Below are 18552 nucleotides of genomic sequence, written 5' to 3' on the forward strand. Positions count from 1 at the left end.
GACAGTATTTAATTATAACTTGTGTTTATAACCCAATAAACGTGCTTTAATCCTATATTCATACACAAATGCTTACACATACACACACACACACACACACACACGAACGCACAATTCACACACAAATACAAAGAATATCGTACACACAAATCCTACCTCATTTCACTGTTCCAAATAGCCTCTGGTGTGTCAAATTCCCCCAGGAACAGTTGTGCAAATTTTTCCGCTGAATAGTTCTCCAGGTAGCACACCATGGCCTCGGGCAAGATGGGGCCTAACACACTCCTTGACACGATATCTGATGAGGTGTGCTGGGTGGAATAAATAGCACGATAAATAGCACGATAAATAGCATGACAATTTGGACGTCAATTTTTAAAATCAAAACAAATACATACGAGGCTAAACCAAATGATAATTTTTGTCACATTTATCTTTCTTTTTTTTTTTAATGAGAACTTGAATCCTTTAGCTAAGAACTGTAAAATATAAAGGTCTTAGCATTATGAAAATGAAATATATACAACAATCCATAAACAGAACTACCTACTTGACTACTTGCATGAAACATTTGTCAAATTAAAAAAAAAAACCTTGAGACAATAAAACTCTACTAAGGACAAATTGGTCACAAAAGAACTAGAACCCTTTTGCAAAGAACTGTTAAATATAATGGCCTTCGCATTCCAAAATGTAATATATAGATAATCCATAGACAGAACTACCAACTTGTATGAAAAATTTGTCGAATTAAGCGTATAAATTTATTTTTTTTAACTTGGTGACAATAAAAATCTGAGCTCTAGTGACACCACATTGTTAATCATACCAAAGAAAAATTCCAACCCTTCAGTGATCGCTCTTTCGAATTTTTTAGCCCAAAAAAGGGGAAAGCTCTGCCCAGGCAGATCAGAGAAAAGCAAACAATGAAAACATTCAAAGCGCATCTTAAAACATTCTTATTCGAAAAATACTTCTTCTCATAGATCTTATTTTATAATCATGTAAATTTGTGTCACGCTGATTATGCCGTGTTTTATAATTTTATTATTATTCAATGAATTGCATTTTTACTGTAAAGCGCTTTGAGATGCAATTGCATAGAAAGTGCTATATTACACATGTACATTACTATTATTATTACCTCCTCTGATCTAAATGCCTGTTTGAGATGTGTGTACTTGAGGAAGCGTGCAATGGGTAACACATTGGAGCCTGTGTACATCATGATGAAGAAGAACATGCCATTCAGGTAGAGACGGGAAATGTTGGGGTTGTCCTGCATTACCAGGTGAAGTAGGGTCGCCACCTTCTCTACCAGGATGGGGTCAAAAGTCAAGAGGAGCTGGGGAATATTAGTAAAAAAAAAAAATAAATAAATAAATAAATAAATAAAATAAAAAATTTTAAAAGAAAAGAAAATTAATTTTTTAAACATTTTTTAATAGATTTAAAAAAGAAATGAAGTTGTTTATAACACGTTACACTAGACAATAGAGAAAATATGATGGTAATGCAAGGTTCTGATCAAGCTAGGTCAGGATTCCAATAAACTAGAAGCGTACTAAGAACAAAAACAAAAAATATTGAGCTTTTATAGCACTTGAGCTTTTATATTTCACTATATCCGCATTTCATTTGTCACATAATCAAAATGGCTTGCTGCCTTATGGCTCTTAAGGGCTACTCTTTAACTCTGTTATGGTGATGATATTAGATGATGATGATAGTAATGGAGATGATGGTGATGATGATGATGGTGATGATGGTGATGGTGATGATGATGGTGATGGTGGTGATGATGATGATGATGATGATGATGATGATGATGATGATGATGATGATGATGATGATGATGATGATGATGATGATGATCATGACATTGATGATAAGGGTGATGATGATGATGGTGATGGTGATGATGATGATTTCATAGACTAACATTAAGCGTATCTCACCTGAACGATGTGTGGCATACAAATCACATCAGACAAAATCCTTTTGATTCTTGGTAGTGGACGAATGACAGCACCATCTCCATCTCTAGATTCACGAGAGAGAAAGAGAACGAGATGAAATCTCAGACTTTTCTTTCTCGTCTTTATTTTTTATAGGGTAATAATACAGTATAGCTAAGCAGTACACTTGTCTTATCAGAACCAAAACCCAAATCAGCTAGTAAGGGGAGAACTGATGGGTCAATAAAAGAACAATGGTTAGAGAAGGACTCAATAAAATTGACGGTACAGCAGGTGTCAAATGTGAATACAATCTAGTTTTTTGGGGGTCTTTTGTTTTGTTTTTTTATAATCCTTCTGTTGACCCATCTATTATGGGGTAGCTAGGCCAACTGTACCTGGTGAAAAGTGCTTCGCATCCAACCAAAAGGGTTGCCAGCAACTGTTGTCAGGTACTTAATAAGCAAGCATAAGAAGTGAAGTACTGGTCTATGTTGATGCTAACTAGTGCTACTCATTACCTCGTGAGTTATTACCAATAACAATATCTAACACATTAAATAAATGAAAACATAGACAGGAAAGTTGATGATATGTTTTAAATGTTTCAATGATGAAGCCAAACATAGACAGGAAAGTTGATGATATGTTTTAAATGTTTCAATGATGAAGCCAAACATAGACAGGAAAGTTGATGATATGTTTTAAATGTTTCAATGATGAAGCCAAACATAGACAGGAAAGTTGATGATATGTTTTAAATGTTTCAATGATGAAGCCAAACATAGACAGGAAAGTTGATGATATGTTTTAAATGTTTCAATGATGAAGCCAAACATAGACAGGAAAGTTGATGATGATATGTTTTAAATGTTTCAATGATGAAGCCAAACATAGACAGGAAAGTTGATGATATGTTTTAAATGTTTCAATGATGAAGCCAAACATAGACAGGAAAGTTGATGATATGTTTTAAATGTTTCAATGATGAAGCCAAACATAGACAGGAAAGTTGATGATATGTTTTAAATGTTTCAATGATGAAGCCAAACATAGACAGGAAAGTTGATGATATGTTTTAAATGTTTCAATGATGAAGCCAAACATAGACAGGAAAGTTGATGATGATATGTTTTAAATGTTTCAATGATGAAGCCAAACATAGACAGGAAAGTTGATGCTATGTTTTAAATGTTTCAATGATGAAGCCAAACATAGACAGGAAAGTTGATGATATGTTTTAAATGTTTCAACCATGAAGCCAAACATAGACAGGAAAGTTGATGATATGTTTTAAATGTTTCAATGATGAAGCCAAACATATACAGGAAAGTTGATGATACGTTTTAAATGTTTCAATGATGAAGCCAAACATAGACAGGAAAGTTGATGATATGTTTTAAATGTTTCAATGATGAAGCCAAACATAGACAGGAAAGTTTATGATATGTTTTAAATGTTTCAATGATGAAGCCAAACATAGACAGGAAAGTTGATGATATGTTTTAAATGTTTCAATGATGAAGCCAAACATAGACAGGAAAGTTGATGATGATATGTTTTAAATGTTTCAATGATGAAGCCAAACATAGACAGGAAAGTTGATGATATGTTTTAAATGTTTCAATGATGAAGCCAAACATAGACAGGAAAGTTGATGCTATGTTTTAAATGTTTCAATGATGAAGCCAAACATAGACAGGAAAGTTGATGATATGTTTTAAATGTTTCAATGATGAAGCCAAACACAGACAGGAAAGTTGATGATATTTTTAAATGTTTCAATGATGAAGCCAAACATAGACAGGAAAGTTGATGATATGTTTTAAATGTTTCAATGATGAAGCCAAACATAGACAGGAAAGTTGATGATATGTTTTAAATGTTTCAATGATGAAGACAAACATGGACAGGAAAGTTGATGATATGTTTTAAATGTTTCAATGATGAAGCCAAACATAGACAGGAAAGTTGATGATATGTTTTAATTGTTTCAATGATGAAGCCAAACACAGACAGGAAAGTTGATGATATGTTTTAAATGTTTCAATGATGAAGCCAAACATAGACAGGAAAGTTGATGATATGTTTTAAATGTTTCAATGATGAAGCCAAACATAGACAGGAAAGTTGATGATATGTTTTAAATGTTTCTATGATGAAGCCAAACATAGACAGGAAAGTTGATGATATGTTTTAAATGTTTCAATGATGAAGCCAAACATAGACAGGAAAGTTGATGATATGTTTTAAATGTTTCAATGATGAAGCCAAACATAGACAGGAAAGTTGATGATATGTTTTAAATGTTTCAATGATGAAGCCAAACATAGACAGGAAAGTTGATGATATGTTTTAAATGTTTCAATGATGAAGCCAAACATAGACAGGAAAGTTGATGATGATATGTTTTAAATGTTTCAATGATGAAGCCAAACATAGACAGGAAAGTTGATGATATGTTTTAAATGTTTCAATGATGAAGCCAAACATAGACAGGAAAGTTGATGATATGTTTTAAATGTTTCAATGATGAAGCCAAACATAGACAGGAAAGTTGATGATATGTTTTAAATGTTTCAATGATGAAGCCAAACACAGACAGGAAAGTTGATGATATGTTTTAAATGTTTCAATGATGAAGCCAAACATAGACAGGAAAGTTGATGATATGTTTTAAATGTTTCAATGATGAAGCCAAACATAGACAGGAAAGTTGATGATATGTTTTAAATGTTTCAATGATGAAGACAAACATGACAGGAAAGTTGATGATATGTTTTAAATGTTTCAATGATGAAGCCAAACATAGACAGGAAAGTTGATGATATGTTTTTAATGTTTCAATGATGAAGCCAAACACAGACAGGAAAGTTGATGATATGTTTTAAATGTTTCAATGATGAAGCCAAACATAGACAGGAAAGTTGATGATATGTTTTAAATGTTTCAATGATGAAGCCAAACATGACAGGAAAGTTGATGATATGTTTTAAATGTTTCAATGATGAAGCCAAACATAGACAGGAAAGTTGATGATATGTTTTAAATGTTTCAATGATGAAGCCAAACATAGACAGGAAAGTTGATGATATGTTTTAAATGTTTCAATGATGAAGCCAAACACAGACAGGAAAGTTGATATGTTTTAAATGTTTCAATGATGAAGCCAAACATAGACAGGAAAGTTGATGATATGTTTTAAATGTTTCAATGATGAAGCCAAACATAGACAGGAGAGTTGATGATATGTTTTAAATGTTTCAATGATGAAGCCAAACATAGACAGGAGAGTTGATGATATGTTTTAAATGTTTCAATGATGAAGCCAAACATAGACAGGAGAGTTGATATGTTTTAAATGTTTCAATGATGAAGCCAAACATAGACAGGAAAGTTGATGATATGTTTTAAATGTTTCAATCATGAAGCCAAACATAGACAGGAAAGTTGATAAGTTGATGATATGTTTTAAATGTTTCAATGATGAAACCAAACATAGACAGGAAAGTTGATGATATGTTTAAAATGTTTCAATGATGAAGCCAAACATAGACAGGAAAGTCGATGATATGTTTTAAATGTTTCAATGATGAAGCCAAACATAGACAGGAAAGTCGATGATATGTTTTAAATGTTTCAATGATGAAGCCAAACATAGACAGGAAAGTCGATGATATGTTTTAAATGTTTCAATGATGAAGCCAAACATAGACAGGAAAGTCGATGATATGTTTTAAATGTTTCAATGATGAAGCCAAACATAGACAGGAAAGTCGATGATATGTTTTAAATGTTTCAATGATGAAGCCCTTAACTATTTTAATAAAACCTATAAACCTTCCAGATCACTAAGATCATCATCTGATACAGTCATTAGGAAAAAGCCACAAGACAATAGAGAATAAAAATTTCGCGGTGGAGTCTCTATTGTCTTCTGGCACTTTCCTACTCACTTCATCTCTTGTTGTTATCAACATAAGTGCCTGCTCCACTCACTCATCTGATAAAGCTAAACTTTCAGTTCCTCTTTTTAAATACAATGGTTTTGGCGGGCGATCCTTTCCTGGCATGGGACCCTGTGTATGGAATTCTATCTCTAAAACCGTCAGTGAACAACCAACTATTAATTCTTTTAAAACGAAACTAAAACATTTCCTTTTCACGTCTGCCTTTTTTAAATCTGAGACGTGCTATATGGTTATAACCCTATGTGTGAATATTCAATAGTGTGTCTGCGTATGTGTGTGTGTGTGTGTGAGTGTGTGTGTGTGTGTGTGTGTGTGTGTGTGTGTGTGTGTGTGTGTGTGTGTGTGTGTGTGTGTGTGTGTGTGTGTGTGTGAAGTTGGAGGGGTGTCGGCCGAGGCACAAGAAATGTATATATTTTTTTCAACCAATGTAAAGCACATTAACCATTGTACAATTTTGAAAATGAGTTATACAAATTTCATCTATCATTATTATTTATTAGTAGTAAAACACTGTTCTTGAATTGGGAAGTTGTGTTCGAATCCCAGTGGAAACTCTTGGTTATTTTCTTCTCTTGAGAGCAAAGTTTTTAAGTTTCTTTTCCTTCAAGCCTATTTCAGAGACTTGCTTTAAAAACAGAAGTGACTCTTTTTAAATAAGTCAAAGTGTTCTGCAAAGTGTACTTTGGAAACGTTTACATGCATAGACTACAACGAAAATATTTTCCTCACTGGCTGGGGTAGTACTCTGCCATCCGAATCAGCATGTTGAGTATCAGGATGGCCATGTCTGTTTCATTCATCACAGCTTGCCCCGTGGCAGCTAGCGTCCACTTGAGTTGGGGGACAGAGTGTAATGACCGCCATCCATCCATGCCTTGAGCCCAGCACCGAGTCTTGGTGTGGACGGTGCCTTCCTCGTAGAATTGTTTCATCTGGAGAGATTTTGGTAAAATTGATAGTTCAAAATAAAATGATTATAGATTGAAATTTCTGTGGCTGTGTGGTCTTGTGGTATGACTCTCGCCTTTCGGACCGGCGCATAGTTGAGTCCTTGGAAAAGGCTTATTACTCACATTCTCTCACCATACTCGGGTATGAGTAAAATGAGTACCTAGTCATTAACAGCGTTGTCTGTGTCGGAAAAAAATTGTAATATCCTAACAGGCGTCGTGTCTCGTCCTACATGTTACGTGTTGCTATTGAAAAGTCATCACTGACTGTTTGTTTGAGCAAAATCTTGCGGTTGAAAATAAAAATGCTATCATAATTTGATTATATATGACTTATCATAAAGTTATTTTACGTCCCAGTATCATTATGATTATAACTCAAGTCATTACTTTTGACAAAGGGTCAATATGGTATCCCATCATTCCAATATACTGCCCTCTCCGAAAAAACATGTATATAAAGATTTTGGTCTGACAATTCGTCATTTCAATATCCATCAATGTCAATAAAAATTACTTTCATCTTGTTGAAAATTCTCAAACCTGGGACTTTGCCATGATTGCTGGGAAGTCTGAGGTTTGAGTTTTTGCCAAGATGAGGGTCATTTTAGTTTTATAATTGTAGGATGAGTTTTCGGGCCAAAATTTCAAATATTTATATGTTTTTCCACAGTATGACAGTATAAGCAATGATTGAAAACAAAAGCATTTGTTTGTTCATTCTGATCTTCTTCTCTTTCTGACTGAATGTTACTGTCAATAGGCATATCCAAAAGAAAAGAAAACTCCTCCTCCTCCTCGTTAGCCTAAAACATTTCAACATTTTGAAGATTTCACAGACTTTTGCATCGTTACCAACAAACAGTTATTCCACAGAACAAATTTGGAGAAAATGAGTAAAGCCGACTGTCTGCATTAGATGGAGAAATATCAAAAGTTCGATACTCCGATTGCCCACTATGTATCGAACTTTTGTAATTTAAGGGCTTTAAAATCGCTTCCAACTCGTAGGTCATAATAGTGCTGAAAATGAGATATAGTGATTAAAATTACCTCCTCAAAACTGTAAGGTCCCAATCTCTCCTTCTCCTTGTTTCCAAAGTACCACTCCTTCTCACTTTCTCTGTGCGAGTCTGGGGCTGCTTCTATCACATTGCTCTGGAAGATAAACAAGTTATGGCATTCAAGTTATTTTTCACATTCAAGTTATTTTTCACATTCAAGTTATTTTTCACATTCAAGTTATTTTTCACATTCAAGTTATTTTTCAAAGTCATTTAACTAAAATGTTCCAAAGTCGATTAAAAACAAGCTGTCAGAATACACACACACATCACATCAAGATCGTGATTAAAATCACCTGGCTATTATTGTGGTCTTCAACTACATTTGAAAATTAGCAATTTGTCATTAAATTAAAGTAATGCTTTAACTCTTTCAGTGCTGAGCCTCTATTCGCATTTCCGTCACAAAATGGCTGACACCTGATTGAAGCAGCATGAGAATGACAAGCTAAGACAAAGGGATATTCGAATTCGGCACAAAATCTCACAATTAAAATACCCCCCTAGGGCAATTAAATGTTCTGATGAAAGAAATTATACCATTGAATCAATCTGTAGAAAGTAGTATTTGATTAGATTATTATTTTTTCCTTTCAAGGGCCGCATTGTGCGGCCAGAGCAGAATCCGTTCTACTGGCGCTGAAAGAGTTAACTCGTTTATTTACTAAAAAAATTAATTTTTTTAAATGAGCTTTTATATAGCACAATATCCACTAAATGTGCTCAAAGCGCTTTACAAGAGCTCTGGCACCAGAATTTTGTTTTTAATAAGTATTTATTATATTAAAGATATAATATAAGACATGAAGTGGAGCCTAAAATATGTGGTAGATAGACAGCTGTGCATTCAAACTGCAAAACAAGAGTTGCTTTTGCCAAGCAATAATAATATAAACAACAATAGGCTTTGTGTTGTCATGAAATCAGTGTCAAAACAATAAAAGTATCATCATGCTTACATTATGATCAAGAACTTTCCTACTCTGCCATACTCAGACAAAAAAAACACATTAAAAAAATTTTGGCCACAAAACTCTTCCTTCAAATAGATGAATCAAAACCTCTCAAACCTGGGACTGGCTTTAAGACTTCTTGAAGTTGCTTATTTGAGAGTTTTTGAAAAGGTGAAGGTCATTTAAATGATAGATATTTGAAGGATGAGCTTTCTGGAAAAACTTTTAAAACATTTTTTTTGAGAAAATGTAAGAACATGTGGTACATCTTTTATGTTGTTTTTTTCCTTTGTTTTTTTTTTACCAAAAAAAAAAAAAAAGGTATAAATAAAATAATATAACAACCAAGAATTTGGCAACAATTAAGCAAATTTGTATCTGCAGAAAAACATTGCTTCCACCACCAAATTCTGCTCAAGCCTTGATAGATAGGAGAAAATTTTACAGATACAGCAAGATACAGATTAAAAGGCGAAGAGAGATACTGCTATCCTTGCTGCAAATATTTAATAAAAGATTTTTTTTTAAAAGTGACTAGACAAGGCAAAGGCAATTTGAGATATCTGACCTGAAGGGGGACCGTGGCCCGGGTGGTGTGTAAGTGGGCCACAGTAAGAAGGTCCACCAGAATTTTGATTCCATTGGCGTCCATCATCTCTTTAACATTCCGTGGGTGAAGGATGAGACGGTTGAGGAATAGGATGAGTCTGTCTCTCTCCAGACGGTCCATGCACTGTCAATACAGAATGCATAAAATAAAAAAAACAATGAAAAAGAAACAAAACAATTGGGCTTTTATATTAGGGGAATATGATTTCTTAATTTTTTTTTATTGAGCTTTTATATAGCGCAATATCCACTAAACGTGCTCAAAGCGCTTTACAAGAGTTCCCTGACCAACAGCAACATTTAGCATGTAGGACGGGACATGACATGTTAGGCGATATTACAATTTTTTTTTCGGACAGAGACAATGCTGTTAACGGGCAGGTACTCATTTTACACCTGAGTATGGTGAGAGAATGTGAGTAAAGAGTCTTTTCCAAGGACTCAACTATGCGCCGAGCACGAGGCTCGAGCCCAGGACCTTCCTATCCGAAAGCGAGTGTCATACCACAAGACCACATAGCCGCACATATTATTTACATACTACTACTCACCCTATCCAACATGCCAACGATGTAACGCGTGTCGTTGAATGCCCCAATTTCCTCATGACATCTGCCGTAGACAATGGTCATCGCCTGGAGACACATGCACTTCATGGGGATCTTGGGTGTCAACAAGAAACGGTGGTACAAGTCGTTGAAGAACTCATAACTAGGGATGAAAGGAGACAAAAAATACTTCACTACAAAATATTGTTAAAACTCTTCAAACCTACTTGTCATACCAAGTCATACCTCATAATCTCATCAAAGTGTAAAAGCAATCAATAAAAATATATTAAATGCAAATATAATTTTAGTTTATTGACCTATTTCAGCAGAAATATATTTATCTCAACAGTAAAATGACAGAAGGCTTACTTATCTCAAACAATAAAGATTGGAACAGAAAAAGAAAGTCTTGTGATTCTCTTATTTGTTTGTTTCATGTTAGATTACTTTTAGGATTTAAATCACGATTATAACCCCTTTAAGCCCTATATCAACACCCAAGAAAAAGAGCAACGTTAGAGGAAATAAAATACAAATTATTATACCCCTTAGTTTGTTGGGGGTTTGTTTTTTTGTTTTTGTTTTTATGGGGGGGGGAGGGGGGGGGAGAACCAATTTTACTGTAACGTAATGGCAAATAAATTGCAAGGTGTCTCTATTATCCTTTGTAAAACAAAATACATAGCAGTTCAAGATTCAGTGCTGATGGTGCCAAAAACTGAAAAGGGAGGAAAATTTTGACTGATTGCCTTTAAGCCCCATTATTTTTACAGCACCCCCCCCCCCCCCCCCCCCCCTATATAACCTAACAATTAGATGATAGAATCTTTAATACTGTAAAATCCTTAAAAAATATTGGGAAAACTCAACAACACTGGCAACAAAAAAAAAGAAAATTAATAACCAATATTTGACAAGAAATAATATAAGTGAGTCATTGGATGGATATCATGGTGAGAGAATGTGAGTAAAGAGTCTTTTCCAAGGACTCAACTATGCGCTGAGCACGAGGCTCGAACCCAGGACCTGAGCTTTTGCAATTGGAACTTTGAACTTGTTCCCAATGCATGCCACCAAAATGAATCAGCAGCATTGGAGATTTATTCAAAATTTCAAAGAGTTCAAGAATCTTATATTTTCTCGTATCTATTTTTAAAAGCATTGTCCAAAAAGTTTACAAGGAAGATTTTACAATTATATGATTGCACTGCTAACCTATTTAGATTTAGGGTCAAATCAACAGCGAGAATGACAGTGATGATAGGAGAGTGATAATTAATGCTAAGTTTCGCATCCACCTCAGTCATTTTTTTAAACATCAAATATAGAGTATTGTCAATGAGGAAGATCTTACGATTTTTTGATTGCACTAGTTTCCTCTGAAGCATCATCCTCATCCTCTTCAAGAAGAAGTCGTAAATAGTAATCACCTGAAATAATAATAATTTTTTTTTAATTTTAAGTCATGATTGGTTAATTTGCCCTGGGTTGTTTTCAATATATTTGTCATATGTAAATGTGTATCTGATAAGAAATTTATACCATTAAAAGCAAAAATTGATTTTAGTTGAATCTCTTGTGGTAGTTACCTTTTTTTGAACCAAGAGAGTAGTTGTGTGATAACTTTGGCTTCACTGGAACTTAAACGGCACCAAAGTCATTGTTAGAATGATAAAGACTGGTTTGTTAGAATGTTAGAGTATGATATAAGGAGAGATGGAAATCGACCCCTGACCACAAAGAGTTAAAGATATCAAAATAATATTGGAATATCAGCTACCATTGTAGATCAAGAGTGTCTTTTGAGTATATGTAATGCACTTGACCGAATACAATACACAATTTATTTTTTTTAATGCTTTTCTTTGTTTGTTTCTATGAGAAATAGCGAGTGTAGGATTATCTTTTAAAATTGTGCATTCATTGATGGACTACATCTAGTCCACATTTGTGAATAAAAATGTGTAATCTACAGGCCCACTCATCATTTTACTGCTACTACTACTACTACTACTACTACTACTACTACTACTACTACTACTACTACTACTACTAACTACTCACTAATAATAATAATAATAATAATAATAATAATAATAATAATAATAATAATAATAATAATAATAATAATAATAATAATAATATAATAATAATAATAATAATAATAATAAAATAATAATAATAATAATAATAATAATAATAATAATAATAATAATAATAATAATAATAATAATAATAATAATAATATAATAATAAATAATATAATAATGATAATGATACTAATGAATGAATGAATGAATGACTGAACGAATGAATAAATAAATAAATAAATAAATAAATAAAAGCATCTTGATTCGACTCAAATGAAAAGCTTTAGAGCTTAAATTCAATTAGAGCTTCTGGTTAACCTTCCATAATAAAATACCAACACGAAAAATCAATGTTTATATATATCTTTTTTTTTACCAATTTTTATCTCGTCAGAGAGACAGTGATAGGGAACTTCAAACTCTGAGTGGTTCCAGCCGATGATGAAAGTGGCACCCAATTCTTTGTCCACATTGAAGGCCCTCATCTCGTTCTCCAGGCTCTCCCTAAGCTCTTCCCTAGTCTTGTAGTTCCAAATCAGGTTGGGCTTGGCGTGATCCTGAAGACATAACGAAATGATGAGACCAATGGGGAAGAAAAAAAGTTGTGGCATCAAACTCTCTTTTTGTTTTGGTTCTTAAAAATGCTTGGGAGTGTGTATGTAACCAGACCTTTGGAGTACTAATAATGAATAGGTTACATAAGGGTGGCAGAACAATTTCAGTAGCAGGATGTATAGACAGATTTGTAGGATTATTATGGAACATAAAAGAGCGAGGATGATCTTTATAGACGACCAGTATATATTAAGACTAGAAAATAAGATGTCATCACTCTTGACACCAGACGATGAATTACACAAGGTGTGTATCCAGTCCACCGGAAGGGTGGTTTTACACTTCCAATGAAATAGGAACCAGTTTTTTTTTTACATGACATATTTCTTCCCTATTCATAATTGGATTACGGGACTTTTGGAGAAAAAAAAAAAAAACAGTTAAAATGATGCAGTGTCTGATAGAGGTTGATCACCTCTGTTTATTATTGTGTTTGGGCAAACCAAATAATAAAAACTTTATTAAACTCTTAATGTTCATGAAAAGGTTTTAATGAAGGAAAATAAAAATATTTTGAAAGTAATTTTTTTTCTTTTAATCCCTTTATTCACTCCGGAGGAGAAATTTGTCTTTTAATTTGATTTCATTTTTAAAATTTAACATTATTTTCTCTTTCTCAAATTATTTTCTGTGATGTTTGTCCACTATCTCAATCAAAGTAAACCACACTATTAAGAGATTAATTTCTTTATTGCTCAATTTTTGTTTAATGCGGGAGATAAAAAAATAAAATGTACAAAACTCATTCACATTTAATTTTGAAATTAAAGGAGCAAGGAAAAAATAATTTAAACTATATCTTTCACTGAATTGTCAGAATTGTTTTAAATGTCCATCTTTTTTTCAAATGTTTTTGTGTGATAGAGTACCTGGTTGAATTGGTAGTAAAACAGAGGCCAGTTGGCTTCACTCTTGATGCGTTGCCTCCTTTTGCGTAGAACTATTGGTTTCTCGTTTTGTTGCTGGAGATGAAAAGACAGAAAAACATGAAAGTCAAAATTACAAGGTTATCATAACTATCCCATTTAAACATAGTCCAAATGAAAACCTCTTTTTGATTTCTTTTAAAATATAGCTTTTTTTTTTTTGGGTTGCTCCCTGACACAATGTTTGATACACTTTTTATGACTGCTTCCCTCTCAGCTAAGGACTCCTGCAAAGGCCAAGACAAAACTATCCAACCCCTTTCCAAGAAGACAAAACCATCCAACCCCTTTCCAAGAAGACAAAACCATCTAACCCCTTTCCAAGATAAAGACAGAAAGCAACTCGGAAAACAGATAAAAGGGGACGGAAGACACAGCAAGTGACTTCCCTGCCCACAATGTGAGGTCAGGAACCCCACCCAGAACCAATACCATGCCTACAATGGCTTTGGGTGTTCCGATAGCTCAGTTGGTAGAGCATTCCAGTGATAATAATGGCAATTTGTCAAAAAAAAAATGCATCATGTATCGTCAAATTTCAACAGATTCATAAAATACAATTATCATAATTCGCAATTACTACTTCATATAACTAATAATAATTAATAATAATAAAATAATAATAATAATAAAATAATAATAATAATAATAATAATAATAAATAATAATAATTAATAATAATAATAATAATAATAATAATAATAATAATAATAAATAATAAATAATAATAATAATAATAATAATAATAATAATAATAATAATAATAATAATAATAATAATAATAATAATAATAATAAATAATAAATAATAATAATAATAATAATAATAATAATATAATAATAATAATAATAATAATAATAATAAAAAAATAATAATAATATAGAGCGTATGGTATCCTCAATCATGAGGCTCTTGGCGCTTTAAATAACATCAACACAAAACAATATTTCAAGTACATGACATCAAAAAAGAAATGTTTTCAAGGATACTGAACTTGAACTTATTACTGCAATGGCTTAACCTTAAACCTGAAACGTACCTGTTTGTTCTCCTGGCCAATACGGCGTCGCCAATGCTGTAGCAAATTGTCGATCTTTTTCTCCAACATCTGCAGGTGCTGATTCTTTTTGTTCTTGTTGAAATGGTCCTTTACAACATAAAACAATTTTTTTTTTTTTTTAAAAACACAAGTGCACATTAATTTTTATAAAGACATTATACTGCTAATCTGTAAGATAGTAATCTTTGGTGTTTTCGGGTTTGTTTTTTTTTTTTTTTTTGTATTATTGCTTCCTTGTTTTTGTTTGTTTAGTTGTTTTTTGTTTTTTTTTTGTTTTTTTATTTGTTTGTTTGTATATTTTTTAGGTGTTTTTTTTTCTTTCTTTTTTTTTTTTCATTTCTTGTTCTTTTTCATTTTCTCTAGGGCTGTATCATTTCTTAGATTTTTCCTATTTTGAAGAGGAAGAGGGGAGTTTTCTTGCTGATTTTTTTTCTTTTCTTATCCAGCAGTTTTTCTTATGTATCGTTTTCCCCTCCTCCCTACATCACAACAATGTCTTTAATAATTTAACTTAAATTAAACCTTAATCACAGAAATAACAAATTTAATGATGTAATAAAAACTCTCCCCCTTCACATCGCAGTCTAAAAAAATTCCTATAATATGTCTCTATCTTTCCATGCCATTCAATGATGCAAATATGCATGAAATATGTTTTTTTCTTAATTTTTTTATCTACGTTAACACACGGACATATACTCTGTTATGAGTGCCATAAAAAAATAAATCTGTAAATAGAAGCTTTTAGAAAAATGATATTTTCAGCAAATTTCCACAAAAACTTTTGAATCAAAATCTGATCTATAGATATTTTTTTTAAAGTAATAATTTTTTTTTTTTTAATTAATAAATAAATACATAAAGCTTTTATAAAACTTTGGATAAAAAACTGATCTAAAGATATTTAAAAAAAAAAACAAAACAAAAAAAAAGTATAAAACCATTTATATAAAGCAGGTCTGTTAGACTACCTGTGCCAGTTTGAGAGTATCCCTGATGTGAAGTCTGTCCTTTTCATTCTGTGGCACCTCGTCTGATGAATCCAGATAAGCCAACAACCCATTAGGCTGGAAGTAGAAACATGTAGAAATGTTTAGAAATGAAAAAAAAACAAAAAACAGAAGGTATTCAACATTTAGAAACAACAACCGAAGAACTGATTTCAACAACACAAGGAAACATCCAACTGCCTCAGCACCTTAACACACATGATGACATTCTGAAGCTAAGAACACTTGCACTAGACAGAGATTTATGGAGGCAGATTACTAACTGGATAATAGAAACAGACTGACAAACTCAAAGTGACGCACACATTCAAAGCAAGCGTCCATAGAGACTGCGCAGCCATATTCATTATTTATCATTATTCAACTTCAATTCTATTTAATCAATATATATATTTTTTTAGGGGTTTTGCTTGCTTGTTTGCTTTGTTTGTTTTTAAAGTTGGGGGGGGGGGGGGGTATAGCATTTTTTGTTTTTCGTTAAAAAGTTAAAGCCATTGTGATACTCTTGGATCATTTATTCACAGGAGAGAAAATGTCAGATAATGAGATTACGTCTAGATAGAGGAAGAATAGAAATGAATGATAAAGGGTTCATTTATGAAGAATCTATTATTAATTATATTCCAGTGCTTCCTCCAAGAAATTGTCAAAAAGGAGGATTATTTTAGAAGCCCCCCCCCCCCCGGAAAATTTTAAAAATTGACATGCAATTAGAGCCATTTGGGGCCACTTTGGCATCAAAATTATTATTTTTGTTGAGCACTCCAATTAAAAAAATTTTCTTGAAATTTTCCGCGGATATTTTTCTTGGTTCTTGACAAGTGCGGATTTTTCACGGATCATTAAAAATGCGGAAATCCGTATAAAAGTGGAAAAGAGGAAGCACTGATATTCAGTCTTTTAAATTTAAAAAACTTACCAAAATTCTCTTCAGAAGACCCAGGGCTGTTGGATGGCCTGTTATCCACAGTCCTACTAAATGTCGACTGAGTTGTCTGCAAAGAAATTGACAACAAATTCAAATTTAAATTTTAGATCAACATGAGAGTGAATATAATAATATTATTGATCAAAATATGACCCGACTTGTGCAATTCTCCCTTACAACAGCCAGGTGGTAGATGAACATTTTACAAATTAACTTAACAGGGAGAACTATTATATTCCAAATTAAGATATGTAATAATGAGAAGAAGAAGAAGAAGAAGAAGAAGAAGAAGAAGAAGAAGAAGTAGAAGAAGAAGAAGAAGAAGAAGAAGAAAAGAAGAAGAAGAAGAAGAAGAAGAAGAAGAAGAAGAAGAAGAAGAAGAAGAAGAAGAAGAAGAAGAAGAAAAGAAGAAGAAGAATATCAGCGCTGATGGTGACAAAAAGTAGAACAGAAAGCACATTTTGAATGATTGCCTTTAGGGTCCCCATTATGAGATGATAAACTATAATTGATACTCTAGCTAAGGGGTACTTCTGAAGAGTGAGAAACTGCACCACATATTTGTTCCACCCCACATCAAGTCTCTCCCTGCCAGTACATTTGATTGGGGAATTGTCATTTATATATATATATATATATATATATATATATATTGAATCGTGTTTGATACAAATATGGTACGAAAAGTGCTCGACATGTAGTAATGGAGCGAATTATTATTTAAAATATTTACCACAATGTTTGGGGCAGTCTACATCGATGTTTCAGGCTTAATTTGCCATCTTCAGGACTGAGTTGTTTTGTTGACTGTTGTTGTTTCTTGAAGTGGTTCCGGTTTGAAGTTAATTAAGAGGAATTTGCGCCGATGGGGACACTTTCCGTAGATCTCATTTTTCATGTTGAGTGTGGCTTCATGAGGTTGTTTGATTATGGTATATTTTTCTTCCAGGCATAAGCTACATTGTTTTGATGTTGGTGTGTATCCTGTTGCTTTAGATAAAATTTCCATGAAATTTGTGGTCTATTTTGTTGTCTTTTAATTTCCAAATATGTTCGCTGAGTTTTGTGGATGTTTTTTTGTTAGTGTTTCTAAATGTTGAGGTGTGGAGGTTGTATCTTGTTTTGAAATTATTTTCTGTTAGTCCTACATATTTTTCTTGCTTGTTTGTTTTAGTTTCTGTGACTGTGGCTTGGTAAATTAAACTTGATTCTAAGCATTGTTTGTTTAGCGGGCAATGTTCTTTATTTCTGCAGTTGCATTTTCTAGTGGGTGGGTTTTGCTCTTGTCGGTGGTTTATTAATATTTTTTTGTTGTGGCTTGAAATTATTTGTTCTATGTTGCGCATACACGAGTAACTTATTTTTATGGTATTCCTGTTGATAATTTTATGTAGCTTGTGGTTTTTTGGAAAGTGTGTATCAATTAGTTTCAGGAACTGCTGTCCTATGTTTGTGCTGACGTTTATGTCGAAAGGTGGGTTGAACCAAGTTATGTGTCGTTTTCTTGTTTTATGTTCTTCACTTGTGTGTTGGGGTTTACATGAGAGGGAGGCGTCTGTGTATACAAATGGTGTGTTGTATCCACTTTTTGTGAGTGCTTCTTTGTAGGGGGTGGCTGCGACGTTGAATATCTCTCTGTTTTCCGAAAGTTTGCTCACCCTCAGTGCAATGTTTTTTGGTATGTTTTCAATGACGGGACGGGGGTGGTTGCTGTTTTTATTAATGTAGCTAATGGTGTTGTTTGGTTTTCTGAACGGTTGGAATGAATTGGATTTTATGTCGAATGTGATGTCGAGGAAGTCAACTGTTTTTTTGTTTGCTTCTATCGTGATTTTTAAATTGTTGTTTTGGAATATTTTACAGATTT

General features: G+C 32.9%; 1 protein-coding gene across 4 annotated transcripts in view; it reads right to left on the reverse strand.

Annotated features, from left to right (window-relative positions):
- The window catches only part of LOC144958513 (dnaJ homolog subfamily C member 13-like), a 113609-nt gene that overhangs the window by 52465 nt on the left and 42592 nt on the right, over window positions 1–18552 (reverse strand). For all 4 annotated transcript variants that reach the window (XM_078890535.1, XM_078890533.1, XM_078890536.1 and 1 more), the window contains exons 19-31: window positions 16677–16752; window positions 15719–15814; window positions 14727–14834; window positions 13631–13723; window positions 12523–12703; window positions 11411–11486; window positions 10057–10216; window positions 9465–9629; window positions 7933–8037; window positions 6659–6861; window positions 1959–2043; window positions 1145–1345; window positions 157–311 (exon numbers count right to left, since the gene is read on the reverse strand). In XM_078890535.1, coding sequence (XP_078746661.1) covers window positions 157–311; window positions 1145–1345; window positions 1959–2043; window positions 6659–6861; window positions 7933–8037; window positions 9465–9629; window positions 10057–10216; window positions 11411–11486; window positions 12523–12703; window positions 13631–13723; window positions 14727–14834; window positions 15719–15814; window positions 16677–16752 — 1704 coding nt within the window. The remainder of the gene's footprint in view (window positions 1–156; window positions 312–1144; window positions 1346–1958; window positions 2044–6658; window positions 6862–7932; window positions 8038–9464; window positions 9630–10056; window positions 10217–11410; window positions 11487–12522; window positions 12704–13630; window positions 13724–14726; window positions 14835–15718; window positions 15815–16676; window positions 16753–18552) is intronic.

Source organism: Berghia stephanieae, chromosome 13 (genome assembly GCF_034508935.2).
Source record: "Berghia stephanieae isolate SIO BIC M18660-M18661 chromosome 13, UCSD_Bste_1.3, whole genome shotgun sequence".
NCBI lineage: Eukaryota > Metazoa > Mollusca > Gastropoda > Nudibranchia > Aeolidiidae > Berghia > Berghia stephanieae.